Consider the following 18021-nt stretch of genomic DNA (forward strand, 5'->3'; position numbering starts at 1 on the left):
ATTCCGACCGCGTTTGACTTACGGCGCCGTTGGTCTTTACAGCTACGATTATGTGAGCCGTAAAAGGAGACGAAAGCAACGGGAGAAATTTTATTTTGGCCGAGCAATACACGCAGCATTTATCCGTGCTGACGCCATCATGTAATACGTATTAAAGACGCTTAAGACATTTGTGCAAAATGCATATTATACGATATTACGAAAATTTAAACAAATAATTAAGAGATATATTTAAAAACTTTAAAACGTTTGTTTTTATTTTTTTTGTTTGCGTTTATAGTATACATGTGATACGTAACGAGTAACAATAAAGGACGTGAAATGCTTTATCTAACATATAATTTTGAGAACAATGAGAAACCTGTTTAATTTAATTTAATTAAATTTCTGTAAGGTATCGAATTCAATTAGCTGTGCGTGTTCTTCCGCATCACATATCATTTATATTGTCATTACGATAAGAAGACATATTAAATTATTCGTTAACGAATGCTCCATCAAAATATTTTTATAATTAAGAATTTGAAGAAATAATGCATTTAGAAGAGTACCATTTATAAATCATACATTAAAATTAAAGATTGCGTTAAATAATTTATAGCTTTATTCACTTTTATCTACAAACAGTACCCATTATCGATGTGTATACGAACAATGTCACATCGCGTATATAATAATATATATCGTAATAATTTATGTCTTCCTCTTTTACACAATGTGATTAATAATAGTAGAATTACAAGTACATACCAGTCTACACATTTACGCGTTCAAAAGATACATTACATATACATCGTTGTACTCATTGTACGTACAATTCGCGCATTGGCATGAAAATCTTAGTTCTGCGATACGACTAACAGTCAAGGTTTAGCGAAGAGTTTCTGTAATTAGCAATAAATAAGATTGGCAAATTAAATTTGCACGCAAATAGATCAGAAAATGTGTTATCGCACATAAAAAGTTTTGCATTTACATCAAATTATTGACGAACTAATAAGAAGACATAAGGAATTGTTACAAAAATCAGTCTTAGCAAAGAATAAAGTAATACATTTTTTTGTCTCTCATATTATAAAATCTAAGTTTATTAGACAAGTATTAAAAGATCAGGTGTAAACGTACGTCGCGTACTTACTCAGGCACTGCAAACAAAGTGTAATAATTATTCGGTCCCCCTAATCTAATTGGAAATGGTCACATAACAGGATATTCATGTAATTTCTCTCGTTTTTTTATATCCCAGTTTCGCACAGATTTGATTGAAAATTCACTCTATATGAGAGAATAGTAAGACACACTGACGATCGAACAGTTATAATTATACTCGTACACATGCGATCATCTATAATAGCGGAAACGTAACTTCGTAGGAAAGAACGTTATGCTCCGGTAACCAGATTCATGTATAATCTTACAATATAAGCATCTTTCTCTATTTTATCATAATACATATTTCACTTATCCCACCATTTTCTGGCGTACAAATCCGGTCAATTTACCGGAAAAGTGCGTCGTGGACCACCGCGTAAATCATAACGCGGAGAGATCATGCGGAGAATCACGTTCTGACGTTTTAAACGGTCATGGCGCTCTCGCGAGAAGAATATATTACACATTAATATATTACACGCCATTATGCATGTATTACATTACGGAGATATACTATATATATATACACGCGATAGTTTCGTTCAGCTTGTTGCATTATACACGTAGATGCGTATATACACGTATACTTTGAGCGTATTATTTTCCACATAGGCTGTTCGATGGCTAGTTAGATACCTTTTATCCTGGTTCCTTAAAAACATGAAGAATATTTATTTATTTCTTTAGGAATATATTAAAAAATGTGTAAAAAATATATTACTATTAAAATACACGCGCGATGTGTAACGCGTATACCGTAGAGAATTGCTTAAAAGTTTGAATATATTTCTTTTATAAAGCATGTCTCTTTATTCATACATGCAAGATAACCCAGAATCCACTATCTTGATTTTAATAACAGATTCAAGCGATCTTAAAATACACGAGAAAGGATACTTATCACATACTTCCGGCATAAGCAAATGAAATATATCAAAAATTACAGACGAGGATAAAAGGTATCTTTGACAATCGATCGAGCCCGAAAAATAAATCTATCTAATTTGATTAATAAATCGCACAACGGGAAATATATACATTATTATCGCACTTCTCAAGTGTTCTTCTTAATACTGATATCAATGATTATGACACTATTGACGCGCATACACAGTCATTTAAGACTACCACTATCTTATGACTATTTTTGACTTACGCAGTTTCCTAAGTCTAATTTCTGTGAAAAGAAAAATAGAAGAGGATAGTTGAAGATAATGACGACCTATTTTAACATTCTTTTATATCGTTGTAGTCAAGAAAATAAGCTCTGAGTTACAGTTAGATCCAGGCTCGGTACTACGATTATCGCAACAATGCAATACATTCTATGTTACGGTAAAAAAATAGTTTCAAATAAATAATTCGTGTATTCTTGAAATAAGAACTATTTCATTAAACATCAGAGTTGTATGCTATTTTACATATAAGTTTTAATTTGATCTATTATTTATATTCATTTATTTAATTTGTCTTGGTAATGCGCGGAACTACGTGATTTTGGTCTTTCTCTTGAAACTTGCTTTTTCTGCTGAAAAAGGCGCTTAGATTTACATCTCTCCACACACATACATACACACTCACAATACAGGTTTACGCATATCTGTGATTGGAAAGAAAATACAATAGACGAATAGTATACTGGCGTTATTTACAAACGTTTTAGAATATTAAATTAGTTCGAATTAGGAACGAAATAGCTTAAACTGCTTTCTCGTAGTGCTTAATACATATACATATAAAATTGTATTATTTACGACATTTTCGAATAAGGGAAAAGTAGTTTTAATTTTTAAGTAACTTTTAAGCTCGGAAAATATATGCGTTATTTTATTGCACAATGACGAAATTGCGATAGTGAATAGAATATATAATTTGCGTTGCGCGCTTTGTGAATTAATCTATATATTAAGAAAAAAGACCTAGCTTTATCAGTCCTTTGTTATTGGACGGTGTGAGGAAGTTATAGGAGATTCATCGCAGATAAATATTATGAAAAAGTAGTTGCTAGCTTTTGTTGTTTCATTTGCTTTTATATAATTTTTAATCGTTACAAGATTGAACCTCTTTCTCTCTTTCCTCTCTTTATCTCTCTCATTCTCTCTCTACTTATTACGTAATGTCCAATAACTCTATATTTACAAGGTATTTCAGAACAATATCTTTTCTTTAAAATACGGTTAATTTGTAATTCGTATAAAGTTGATTTTTCGTTAAAAGAAATTTTATTAAAATAAATCTGAAAATTTTTAACTTTGCCTTAAAATTTAAATTTCTTTTATATTACTTGAAAACTTCTTGAAATTTAGAACTTTTTATAATGTCGAATATTAGAAATATTTACATGACTGCTTTCTATAAATTAAAATTATTTATTGATGCAACATGTAACATCTATTTAAATATAGAGTAAATTAATAAGACTTTGTTAGTTATTTATAACTTTTAAACTTAATTCATAAGGAATTGTACATTTTTAACCGTTTATAATTTTGAAAGTAATAATGACTTGATCACGAATGTATGCGAGATACATAGCGTTCTTTAAATTTAATTTCTATTTATAACTTTCGATAATAACAATAGTTCTGAGATACCCGTATACATGTTCAGATATACGTATATATTTTCTAAAAATTAAAATTACAGACATTGAGTTTGATGGATACAGACATTTGCTGTTTTAATTTTATTTCATCTTCAATTAGTTAAATATTATCACTGACAGCTTCTAAACCAATTGGAGGGATTTTTGCGAAATAATTATAATATGAATATATTTTGAATCTTTTCATTTTCGTTAATAAAGGGAATAAAATGATCATGTTATGTAAAACTTCGTAGTATGAGATCATGAGATTTATAATTAATATTCACGTATAGAAATATAAAGTTATTGTATGCAATTATTGAGTTAAAAAGTTACGTCAACTCAAGACTATCATTGAATCTTATTTTTAAATTAAAATAGTCGTTGCCAAGTTACGTTGTTACTTGATAGTCACGCATTATTAGAAGTACATAGATTTCTACAATCCTTGAAAATCGGTCTTTGCGAAAAAGATGTGCATAAAGCGATACGTTAAAGCATATATCACAAAAGTAGAAACTTCTCAATGTGCAATGATAAGAAAGCTCTTGCAATCGCTTGTTATTCTATTCTTTTTTTTACAAAAATTATTACAAGGAAAATCAGGTTTGGATATATTCATTATATATTTTCAAATAAAGCTTTCCGGAAAATAAACTTTCTGAATTATTAAAAAAAGTGACTTGTGTTTTCTCTGTAATAATCGATTTAATCGCTAGCAAAAGCAAATTATCTACCAAGTCCGCTCCGAATATCGATCTAGAATATCAATTTGCAAAGAAATCAATGCGATTGTTTTTTTTTCCGAAAATCACGATCTTTAAACTAAAGAGACCATGACGCGTTTTCGCGACGTAGAGTGCAACATAGTAAAATGTCCGCTTCTGCGGGAGGAATTGGCCGTCAAAGATGTTGTCACGGTCGTCCTCGTGCTGCTATTCGTCGCCCCGGTACCGAAGCAGTGATGCGAATTCGTCGGGCACCATCCCGAAATCCAGGAGATTGCCTGCATATTCCTACCGAGCAACAATTGCTGTTTAACGGAGAAATTCCGCGGCGAAAAGTTGCTGGGAAAACGTCGCCATCTCCGCGGACGTCGCTTTGAATGTGTGAAACTTAAGGCGTTACGCGAGAGAAAATCTATAAATTCCACAACTATTCTGATCGATTTTATAAAACATTATATCGTCAAGATTTTAATATTACTTGTAATATTAGTACATATATATCTTAAGAATTTACGTCTCACATCTAAATAAGAAAAGCGCTATTAAAGTTTTAAACAAATCCGGAGAGCGAGGATTAATATATTATACTACACGTATAAAATAATTATAATCATCATAATTTAATTTTAATTAACATACTCACCGTACGGTTTTGCAGAAAGGAGTACTGAAGAGGCAATAGATTATTGGATTAGCGGCCGAGTTAAGCGGTGTCAAACTTTGTATGAAGGTAGCGACCGCGATATTCGTCTGAGTCTTTGGCACGTGCCCATAAACTTGAAGGAGATCGAAGACTATGTATGGACTCCAGCAAAGGATAAATACTGAAACACAGAATTATTTTCGCTTACATCGCGTGAGTACTATGTATTATCTAATTTATGTCTCGCGCGCACAGAGCAGCTAATTAACCGAAATTTGTAGAAATATTAGGATAAGAATGTATAATGTTTATTGTTTACCACATGGCTAAAAATGAGGAAAGTTAAAAAGTAAAATTCCAAACCAATAATTAAAACAATAATTTCATAATCGTTTATGCAATAAATTAATCTGACAGAATGCAACAATAATTGTAACGTCAATGAGTGTGCTGCAAATAAAACGCGATTATTCGCGCCGCTTTCAATTGAAAGTTACCGTTTCTACCTTAAATTACGGGAGTACTACGAAAATCCTGACAAAGCGATAGCTCGAAGTTTCCGCCAATTCCATTTTAGATAACGAACCTAACGAACTTAAAATAACGAAACGCTCCATTTGTCTCTTTCGAGACCCGCTCTGATTTATGTGACGGCTTCCGTTTTAGAGATAACACGTACTCGTGATGCTTTCTATTTTTTTGTGCAAGAGAAAAGCTTGTGAAATAAAACTACAAAATCTCGAAAAAAATCGAAAAGAGAAACAAAAAGGAAGGAAACAATGCAAAGAAGTCCATTTATGGCATAGATTTAAGCAACAAAATATAAAAATACATAATGGTATTTTTTTCTGTAGTACACAACTATCTATATGTTTAAAAAAGTGAAATAAATATTAGTTATGTAAAGAAAAACAATTAATAGATATTTTGTAATTAAAATAAAACAAAGTAATTATTATTAAGAATTCTAAAAAATGAAAAAAGTTTGCATTTTTATATATATGTATTTAATATAATTCAAGATTAATATAAAATATTAATTTTAGAATGCATTAAATTATTATAAAATATAATTGCTAATGTCGTAACTGTGCTGCATTATCAATATTATTGACGACAATATTTTATAATAATTTTATCGCAGAGTAAAATTAAATTGCTGATTTCTTACTTTAATTAATTTTCAGAATATGCTATTAAAATTTGATATGCTGTATACATGTATTACATTAATCTTTAGAATTTTGTAATATAGAATATCCTGCAATGGAGATTAATTAAAATTCATGATTTTAATATGAAAATGTCGATACGTCAATCACGAACAATAGTTTTTAAATTATAGGCAGTCAAAGTTGATGTTACATAAAGTTTTTACGCATTTACATGCATCACCCAGCATCTATTGATTTTTCAGCCCAGCTGATTTCGCGTGGGTTCTTGCATCGATAATATAATATTGTAACAATCAACTAATATTATTTATTAAAAGCAAATTTTAACTATTCAATGTAGATTATTATTAAATAATCTTTTTTATTAATGAGATTCTCAGTCAAGCGGAATTAATCTTCTAACGTTTTTTAACGCGATACTGATGAATGTGCGAAACGAAGCGCGCAATACGCGACGATATAAACCCGTTCATTAAAACTAGCTTAGAACAGAAAGATGTAATTATAAGAACATAAAGAACGAGTGAAGAAAGAATTGTAGTATGTTCGGTGTGATATTATATTTTAAAAGTACGTAAATACGTTCGGCGAAAGTGTCGCGGCTGGCCTTGGTAATTGTTTATACCACTTAGAGCGCGCTGTGTTTATACCTAGGTTGCCGCGCTATCGCTCGCGCGACACCGATGACGCGTCGTGACGTAGGCAGAGGCGTGAGCCGTGAGCCGCTCCGCGACCGGCGCGACCTGCGTATCATTATCGCTCGGAACGCGTGCGAGACAAGTCCTATCGCAAAACGCGCTTTCTTCCTGCGAATGATTAATTAATATCACTTACCACGATTAATTCTTACGATCTTTGAATGTATCTGAACGCCGATTGCTTGTCGGTTACAGATACGTAGATACAGGAATCGCAGTAAATCGCGTGGATGGAACTATAACTGTTTCCTTATGATATGCATGGACGATAAAAAATTGTATCTTTAACGTTTTGATTCGAATGTAATTCCTATCGCGCTTCGGATTTTTCGATATTTCCGGTTTATTTCCGTATCATTTTGGGGTTGAAAGCGCGAAGTGTGGTACGCGAATTATCGAATGCTGATTTGTAACGAAAAGCGACGATAATCCGTTCATCAAAACTAGCTTGGGGCAGAATATGTATTATAAGAATATAAAGAACGAACGAACAACGTTATCGATATATCCGTTGTTCATTAATAGTAGGTATGTGTCTTTCGCGAGAGTTATGCGTTAATTTATGAAATGTTGCGGGCCATAGTTTTGCATATATGATCGTACTTCCTTAGAGTTTTTTTTATTGTCGCGATATAAAGCGAGCATCGCGCGGGTTTAACGTTGGGAGTGTTGCACAAAATATCGCGCAATTATCGTATTCTAATAATTAGTGTGCGACCGTAATTTACTGTGTTTCCGCAGTGAGTGTGAGCCGCAAAAAACAAGAAGGAAAAACGATGAGAGGCGAGGCGGAGGCCCAGGGAGGCATCGGGCGACGGCGGAGCAACCATCGGGTGAGCATTTATTATTTGCGTATTACTTGCGAGATTAGTCGTTTATTCCTGTATGTTCTTGTTAATTAATCGTTTGCTTGGACAACTCGCGAATAAGAATTGCAAGGAAAAAGACTCTTATATTTATGAAATCATATAAATGTTTGTACTAAAGAGGAAAAAAGACTTTTTTTTTGGAAATTAATTTACGCAATTATTTTAAATACCTTTGAAAGACGAAAAAAAAATTCCACGCGAGCAATAATTACTTTTAGCAATGTAAATTTTTTTCAGATGTTGTTATAATTTGCATTTTATAATTGCATGTTACAGATCAACGTAGTTGCAACATAGTTCGAACTCCACCGTTGCGCATCGTATGGGTGAGTGAAATAATTCTTTATTTTAATCTGGAACAATGGATCTATTGAAAAAGAGTTATTAGATATTTATATAGATATTGTATTAACTTTAGAATATAAAATATTACAAATATATATAGCTCATAGATTCATTGTGTACTTAAAAATGGATGGACTAGAATAGCGAGATCAGTATTAATATTTAATCCTGGAGTGTGTGCACATTTATCCGTCGATTTATCGTGCGTATCAGGATGCACTTGCACATATACAGACTCATTATATCGATCTGTAATTCAGCGACACATTTATTGACACATTCTGGTATCTTATGACACAGATTATTAATTGTCAGATACACCGGTCGCTTGAAATTTATGGAACAAACTCGCAAGCATAAATATAAAAATTATAGGAAATATTTCATAAATAGAACAAGCTTAGCAAAAAGTGATAAATGATGATAAAGTACTATTCACGCAAAAGAGAAGTTTTCAAATTTGATAAAGATGTCACATTTATTGCACTTTTTGCCAAATACTCTATATACAGAAAAGATTTTTGCTACATAATTAACGAATACCATAAAGATATATTAATAAAATTATTTGCACAATTTTTTAATATCAAATATATTTTATAACTCATCAATTTTTAAAGTAAAAGGAGTAAAAAATGAAATAATAAGAAAAATGTAATGACAGATTTTTAGAATATAAGACTTTTATAGAAGCTTCTTTATGGTATTTCGTGGATGATGAAACAGCATGTTAATTTTTTTATATCATAAAACAAGATAAAATTGTTACTTAATTACTAGATACGTTGCTTTATTTTCCTTTTTTTCCCTCTCTTAAATATTTTTTAAATAAAATTTTAAAGTCTTTGTTCGGCTTCTGTTTTTTTTCCAGGATTAAATATTATATAAATTGATGCGAGAAAAAACAACATTTTTATTAAAAACTTCTTCAATGTACATTTATTACATAAATAAAAAAAAAGGACAAGAAATATTTCATATAGCCATTTGTATTATGTTTCAATTACTTTATTCAATGAAGCAAACACACTAACATGACTATTAGTTGTATTTATTCTTGTAATACGCCAAATTTAGTTTAACATTGCGTAGCCCATCCATTCATATCAGCTCAATATTAACTGATTATTGTAGTATACATGTATAGTTACACGTCAAAGAAATTAAAAGACGAAATCAGTTCAATAATAAAAATCAACGTTGTCGGTGATTATTAATAAAATAGATAGTACGTGTGATTATATGAAGATAGATTATATGTGTGTGTAATCATTGATCGCTTTGATCGCTTATAATTCGCAAATTATTGCGATTTTGATATTATTTTCCTACTAACAAGTAACCGATTTTTTTGAAACTGTGCACGCATGTAGAACTTCGAAAAAATATTTGTGTCGTGTTTTTTTATTTTTGCTCATAAAGCGTTTTAAGAGTAGAAGCTACCCTCGAAATATTGACTTTCTCAATCCTATGTATAACAACCCTTTAGGCTATGCACGTTGCTGGTCAATTTTTTGTAAAAATAACTGAGAGATAGATTTATAGAGATAGTATTCTGGTGCAAAAATCATACGAGATAACGTACATGGCCTAAAGGGTTGCTATACATAGGGTTGAGAAGGTCAATATTTCGAGGATAGTTTCTACTTTTAAAACGCTTTATGAGCAAAAATAAAATAAAAACACGACACAAATATTTTTCAAAGTTCTACATGCGTGTACAGTTTCAAAAAAATCGGCGTGTGACACTTGGGTAGTGTTACTTGTAAGATCTTTTTTTCTACTTAATCTCTAAAATATTCTAATTAATATAAAATCTATTAAAGGAATTCACAATAATAGAATACTCTCAATGTAAATAATATAAATAATTTTATAGTTATACAAAAATTAATATTCAAGAAATGATATTTTCAAGAAAGATTTTTAACTAGATTCAAACATTTTGCCGCTTCAGCAAACGGATCGATAAAAAGTAATCCGTCCAATGCATTCATCTCTGCAAACGCTTTTTACATCCGCGATTTAAAAATATATGCATTGAATTGGTTATTGTTTTATCGACTTATGTACTATGGCGATGAAACGTTCGAATCTTATAAAAGAGTTCAAGTCTTCTCCAAATCTCTTTTTTTCTTGAGAACGCCTTTGTTCGGTTTCCGATACATTAATGAACTATCGTTTATTTTTAATTATCAAATAGACTACATTTTTCAATAAAATGAAGTATTTGTTGATTATACTATGCCGGATTATTTATAATAATATAGCATAAAACATTTGATAATTTATTGGAATTTTAATTGTGCTAAAATTAATTCGGATTTTTTCTTTTTCTCCGTTTAAAGCTGAAAAACTAAACTTCTGTCTGGTACAATTTCACTAAAGAAAAGTCCACTTTAAATTTATCAGACAATTTCTCGCGGAAATTAAAGTCGGAAGCTGTTAGAAAGTCTTATATTGATAGAATCATTCGGGACGGGATATATATAGCCTTCCTTCATTTTTTAATACGTCCGTGACCAAAAAAAGAGTTAAGAACTGCTCCTGTAACATCGATATTGGAAAAACTTCGAACAGGGAAAAGTCGTCAAACGTGAAAATGGGTGAACATCTGACACACGATGGAATAACTTTTAAATAAAAAAAAAGCAAAGTAATTTCAAACGGTTCTCACGGCTAATTCACTTCTTGTTTGAGAACACTTACGCGAACTTTGTTTTTCCAATAACATGGCTAATGTATTAACGATCTACAAATAAAAATAGAGTGAAAAACGATGTAATTGTAAAATTCATTAATGTATAATTTCGGAAATGCTACCACATCTGTGATCCGGCAGAATAATTTAAGAAAATTGTCTTTTAAAGTGGTTGAAAGTGACATTACAGTTTACACTCGTTAGTTTGAAAAAGAAGATTTGCAACGATTTTAGCAAAGTTATAATATAAAAAGACTTTGAAAAACTTTTATAGGTTGTATATGCAAAGAAATCCATTCCTTTAGCAGTTTTAGCTCTTTTAAATTGATTTCATGAATATAGAACTTCTCAACATAATTTTATATTTGTTAATGTGTGAAAGGTAGGTTAATTATTTACTGATATAATTATTTAATAATATAAGGAATATATTTACAGATTTAATATATATGAAAAACCTAATATTTCTTATATTAATTGTTTGATAAATATAATTGTATGTACAGTTTATTAAAAGCGTATATTAGCAATGGAATTTAAATAATTGGATATAATTATTAAATTTATTAATACATAAAATTATTGCCTGGAATTTTAATAGCATATCCATCCACTTCCCTCGATGGAAAGTTTTCGGTAGAAATATTTTATCGTGTATTCTCGCATCTCGTTACGATTTATTAAATTAGAAACTGTATGGTATTTTTCACCGTGTTACGGTCGATGATTTTACAACCGAAAAATTCGATTAAACATGAATCGGACAGCTTGTTCGATTCGTCATTCGCAATGAGTGCGCACTACGCACCATTCTAATAACCGATCAGAATATATGAACGTTTTAAAAGGAAGCAATGAATAATTGCATTGTGCATTTCCTTAACAATGAATAAACGTATCTGTTATTAAAGAGCGATATATTGTCGGCGTATAAATATAGATATAATACGTACATTAGCGCAGTTCTTTAATCTGATAGTACTAATTTTATTAGCAGTTCTGAAATGAGTAGTTAAAAGAAGATTTATCTTGTTACGTAAAAACTTTATTCTTCAAGAAATTCATAAACGCCGGAGTGAAACTAACATAGAAACTAAAAACGTATAATTTTTATGCTCTTATCGAACATAAAGTTTTGAAAATGCGCGCGAGTCTTGTATTTTATTTAGTATAACATTTTTATTATTGTTTTTATTATTATATATATTATTTTTATTATTATTATTGTATTATTATTATTATTATTATAGTAAAATTCTTATTATTATTAAAAAAAGAGAGAAGCATTTTTATGCCCGCATAATAACGAGATATTAAAACTATCGCTTTTATAGGGTAGAAAAGATAATTCTCTAAAATTATAATAATTTGAAAAATGAGTGCCGAGAAATTTTAAAACAAAAATGTAGGAAATTTATAATTTGCGATATTTTCGAAAATGTGATGTAGTTTAGTTTTAGATATCTTCCATAAAATGGTATTAATATTTATCATATCGTAATAATTCTTAAAGATTGATATATATATAATTATTAGAGAATCTTTATTCCAGTAGCAATAAGGTTACTAATTTCGCACAAGCTATCAGTAATAAGAAAATAATTTAATAGTAATGTATATTAATACAATTATAATATGAGATAAAAATTGTACATATTTTTCTGTTGTGGTTAAATAGAAGAATTTCTCGAAATATGGTAATATACGGTTCCTTTATTTTGAGGTATGGAAAGTAAAATAACGCATCGAGCGCAACTGCAATACACGCAATATATTATGCGCATAGCAATCTCAAATCACGAAACAAGAATACGTTACGGCGTTCGTTACACACAAATTCACGCAGCATACGTAACTTTCTTTGTTTCGCAGAGATTTTCTGATCTCAGAAAATACCAAAAAGGAATTCCACCGGTTTCTCTATCGCGCCATCGGAATTCGCATCTTCGTCATCAGTTAAAAAAAGAAATTTCACCGTCGCCGATCGCAGAAAACGAATCTGATTAGTGATTTCTTGTGCACGTTCTTCAGAGTTGGAGGAATGAGTATGTTACTTGCGCGGAAAGGGCTCATCGATGTTCTTATACGATTAGGACTGCGATCAAAATGCTATTAACGTGAAGTAAAAAGAACGAATAATTGTGACGATTGCTAAAGAAGAAGCGCGATTATTTCGCGATTAAATTTAGAAATAATATATCTTTGTCATAAAAATCATAAATTTAAATATGTATTAGTATATGTTTGCGTGTGTATGTGCTATTAGATACACTATACTGTAATCAAAAACAATTCACGTTAAAAAAAAATCATGTAATATGTTTCTGAATAATATACGATCAACCATAATCGTTTCGCTAGGAACTTTATATGTTTCTACGAAATAACTTCATACTGAGATTCCGCGTGCCAAGACAGATAGCACTATAAAAATGTTATAGATACAGTTTATGAGAACATTTATGGGATTTAAAATATACACAAACGTCACACACACAAAACTAATAAAATATTTGTTAGATATACCTTTTAAAAAAAATTCTCTTGAAAAGCAGCTCTTTTCATGAGATTTTTATTATCGGCATTATAGAGCAATTCTTTTTTATATTAAATGTCCTTTACGTAACTACTGAATTGATCAAGTCAATTAAACTGAAGATGGTCTGATCTTTTGTGAAATAATTGAATAGATCTCATATTTTTTGCTTGTATTTTATTTATTATATCTAGTTTAGCCCACGCGCGTTTCTCTCGGATAATTCGTATATGCGATCCCTTCCGTCTTTGCTCGATTTATACAAGGATATCGAATAGCAAGCGCGTTTGCTTATCTTTCTGCGGTGCGTCTTTTATGCCATGCAAATAAAACGGTTCACCAATTTCGTATCAAAGACGTAGAAGGAGCTAGAAACTTGTTACTTTTTACTGCCGCGAAGTAGACGCCTGCCGTCTTTCCGTTATTGTCGTTTACGACGAAGCACTCGTGTTGTATGTCAAAGGGAAAAAAAAAGAAAGCTCCGTACTTCAAAGTAGATATATATCGGTTTGTCAAGACCTAAAAGCTCTCTTTATACCTATACGAACTGAGGAAGGAGTAACGGGTGATCATAAAAGCATGCGCCAGACGTTGAAGTATAACTTTATGAAGCTTATATAAATATTTGACTAAAAATATTTTCTTGTAAACCTGAATTTCCTTTAAAGCGAATCTTTTTATGCAGCAATAGAATTGTATAATAACCTGCTTTTTCCGGTACGATTATTTCTGCCGCTTGGTTTTATAAATGCGACTTTTTAGACCAAATAGAAACCATTTAAAAATTGTATTCATATTTTTTTTATAAAGATATAATTCAATATCATGTATTATATGTAAGAACGACATCTTACGTTTATGCTATTTCTGAACGTGATTTATATCTTACCGAATACTATGACGAAGGTCATTTTTACGGTCTTGATTTTCGCTCTGGGAATGAGTCCCCTCGAGGACGCCCTCCGAGTATCTCTGGTAGGTCCCTGACGTAGCGCTGCTCCTTGCGACCATATCGTGACCACGATGACCGTGTAACAGCCTCCTATTATCAGGGTGGGCGCTATAAAGAGACTGAAACTCACCAGGCTCATGTAGATCTTCCACTGAATCGGGCCCAAATCGATCCAACACTGCGTCGTATCCTACAAAATCGCGTTTGCGATTAGCTCGTTTTGTGAGCGCAAAAGTTTTTGCATTCTTATCTTTCGCATTCTCAAAGAATCTTTTTAAAAAATGAGAAAATAGTTGTGCATATAACGTTGGCACTTTATCTAGCAACATACGCTTTATTTTCTTTACTGCGCCTTGAAAATATAATATTCAAAAGTATACAAGAGCATTTTCAAGTTTGAAATTCAAAGTTGATCTTTTCTTTAACAAAAATGTAAAAAAATGGCAATAGTTTTTTAATTGTCTCGATACACCCAGGAAATAGGCGTGTACCTGTATTCGTCTCTCTTCGTACAGGAATATGATCGGCATGCTGAACAATGCTGACAGCGCCCAAGCCGTAATCACCAAAGCTCGAGCTCTCCACCCTGCGATCAAAATTAATGCCTGTCAATTAACACATTATAATTTCAATTTTGTAATCAATAAGTAAAAAGATATAATTGCAAGAGTAATTGTGGTCAACGAGTATTAAAAGCGTGACGAGGAATTTTTATTTCAAATTTGTTTTTTGATAAAAACATATTTTTTTGCGGAAAATCGACGCGAGCCTGCGCAACTTTGGACGCGACGTATGAAAGAAGCGTAGCTATTTTCGTGAATGTCGGGTTTCACGTCAACCGGCGATTCGAAAAAAACGAAAAGGAAACGCTAGCGAACGGTGCTCATGACAGGTCGCGAAACCGGTTTGAAAAATTGGGACGAAAATGTCTATGTTATACTGCTGTAATAGGCTTGGAAACCTAAAATAGCCAGTGTAGCGTGATATGACATAATTACAACACACCGAATCATTTATTTGGCTTCCCGGAGCGACGCAGGGAATGATATATATACATGGCGATTTTATATTACGACACGTTATCGTTATCCTCATGAACATCGTTTATTCTGCCATTTTTCCACAATATGTAATTATAGCAGCGTCAGCAATTTTCTTGGCTTGGAGACCGATATAAAAAGATGTTACATAACGCACATCATCGAGTCCATTAATCCTGCTATTATAATTACGGTGTGCAATTGATAATTGTAATTTGCCGATAATTGGAAGAATGATCGCGTATAGAAATTCATAACGCAGTGAATAGATCTGGTATTAAAGCAAATCCCGGTTGAATATTATAATAGTTCCACAGTTTAATTATGTTCTCTTGTGGCCCTTCGATAATGCCACGGACATTTTAATCTCTGTTTAATGACATTGGAGAAACAAGCGCACGGGTTGTCATTAATGGACTTAATTTTACTGCTACCTACTTTGAATTCTAATCAGAATCATAATTAAAGCTTGTATGGATTAATATAAAAAGTGCTCAAAGTAAATCCTCGCCTGTGTATACATTTCGTTTATTAAACATTATCTTTAAATTTATTTTATCTTTTCTCATGTATCTTTAATAACGCAAGTATAAAGTGAGTATCGCGTTTTTACGGTACGGCGTGATTAAAAATTTTTTCCAAACAAATTGAATCTGTTTTAATTTACACCGGTCGATGTAATATTGGAGATCGGGCTAATGGCAAAGATATTCTTGTATTAATCCGCCGGCGATGAAGTATCGAGCGACGGTCGAGCGTGATTGATACTCCAGAAATTCAGACACCTACCAATTTCTGTAATTCCAGCTATCGACAAGCCACGAGAACATCGAGGTACAGAAGGTAGAAGATAAATTTTATTCTAGGGTGGAATACCCGTAACGATTCGTGAGATGCCTCCGCGTGATAGACGATACGACCAGCAGAAATATAAGAGAACCGGCGACGCTATCTTTTTTTCCCCCGTCCTTTATCTCGTCGCGGAAAAGGAGTAGTCAATAAAAAAGAAAAGAGAACGTGCGCGATCGACGTCAAAGCGCGCGATATTAATTCTGAAAGGAACGGTGGAGATATTACGTCACAGATCATGAAATAATCAGGCCATCAATATATTGATAGCCTGTCGCTATCATGGAGAACACGACATTTCTGAAGAGAGTCTCGGATAGCGTCGATTTCTATCTCTACTTTTTTCTCAGTAATTCTATCACGAGTTTCGCGAGTATAGAGATAGACGTGTGATGTCTGACACACCAGGAGAAAGCAATATTCCTTGACAGTGTAAATAGGAGTAGAATAAAGGAATGCCAAAGAATGCCAAAAGTGATATAAAAGACGAGGGCGGGTACACTCCACCGTGCGGTGAACTGCACTCACCCCGTTAGTGTGTCGACTGGCTGATAGATATCCGTAAATAGTCTTTGACTTGCTACGAGCACATATTGACACGAAATCGCGCATATTGACGTATCAGAAATAACTCCAATATCCACTATATATAGTTATGATTAGATTGGCGTAAAAGTGCCCGACTATTTTGTTCCTTTTCGTATTGCTAATTATAGATCTATAATTTTGTTTCATGTTACATACCTTGCTTTAAAACTTATTCCCTTCTTAATTTATGTTAATATCGTTTCTGTTTATACTAATTTTCAAACATCTGAACTGAAAGTTTAAAATAAAGTTATTTTTTTTTCTTTTAATGCATTTTATTCGGTTTGCAAGATTCTTCTTCATAGAAATAATATCCTTCATAGGAATAATGTCCTTCTTCATAGAAAAATCTCTCTTTTATGAAATTTACATAATTCTGCAGTGAAAATTTACTGCATTAAGCTGCCAAGCATTTTTCTTCTTTTTCTCCATTTATTAGATTTCCGGGCAGATAAGCAAAGATAGTCTTTTGACTTTGAGGAGTTGAATACTACTATTCATGCCTCGAATCACGCTGTAATATATTCCACGGAGTTTTAACCGAACTATATTAATGAGTTTAGCTCGACGATACCGCGCTTTGTAAAGGGATCCAACATTAAAGGCCCTTGATCATATGCGCGCTAATGTACTCACAGCTGCCGGAGAAGTTCATCGGACGGGTAATGGCGTCATATCTGTCGATTGATAGAGCCACGAGGACGTAGGTCGAGCTATAGGTTACTACAGCCTGCATAAACCTTATCAGTTTGCAAGCTATGTTACCCGCGTACCACGCAACAGTCGTTCTCCAGATTATGTCCGTTAGCACGGATATTAGACCGACCAGTAGATCTGCAACAAGATACATGGCGACGAATTGTGATACACCATTTGCGAATGGAGTATACTAATTATCAAGATTATTAGTTCCGAAAAATCGCTGGATATGATACCTGATGGATATAGTCTAGATCAAGATACAGGCCACCTCGTTAATATTTCGAAGAATCTCTTCGTTCAGACTTAGACAGAAAGTTAACAGACAATGTGCAGCTTGTATTTTCTTTTCATTGTTACAAGAATTGATCATTAAACTCGCAGAAACTCGTCGAGATCTTCATTTCAAGAGAATACAAACCTTGAGAGTATAATAAACTTACATAAACCGTTACGTGA

At 32.2% G+C, this 18021-nt stretch overlaps 1 protein-coding gene and 1 long non-coding RNA gene across 3 annotated transcripts in view; one reads left to right on the forward strand and one right to left on the reverse strand.

Moving 5' to 3' along the window:
- Positions 1 to 581: 581 nt before the first annotated feature.
- Positions 582 to 18021, reverse strand: part of Ccap-r (Crustacean cardioactive peptide receptor) — a 71343-nt gene continuing 53903 nt past the window's right edge. For both annotated transcript variants that reach the window (XM_071725250.1, XM_071725245.1), the window contains exons 4-8: positions 17500 to 17697; positions 14878 to 14972; positions 14324 to 14576; positions 5111 to 5291; positions 582 to 4755 (exon numbers count right to left, since the gene is read on the reverse strand). In XM_071725250.1, the coding sequence (XP_071581351.1) occupies positions 4560 to 4755; positions 5111 to 5291; positions 14324 to 14576; positions 14878 to 14972; positions 17500 to 17697 (923 nt within the window). In that variant the 3' untranslated portion in view covers positions 582 to 4559. The remainder of the gene's footprint in view (positions 4756 to 5110; positions 5292 to 14323; positions 14577 to 14877; positions 14973 to 17499; positions 17698 to 18021) is intronic.
- On the forward strand, positions 7058 to 8620 carry LOC139786109 (uncharacterized). Its single transcript, XR_011722178.1, has 3 exons — positions 7058 to 7511; positions 7725 to 7816; positions 8129 to 8620. It is a non-coding gene; the product is annotated as an uncharacterized lncRNA (long non-coding RNA).

Source organism: Temnothorax nylanderi, unplaced genomic scaffold, assembly GCF_030848795.1.
Source record: "Temnothorax nylanderi isolate EJ_2023f unplaced genomic scaffold, tnyl_v1.0 TNYL_tig0009_pilon, whole genome shotgun sequence".
Classification (NCBI taxonomy): Eukaryota; Metazoa; Arthropoda; class Insecta; order Hymenoptera; family Formicidae; genus Temnothorax; species Temnothorax nylanderi.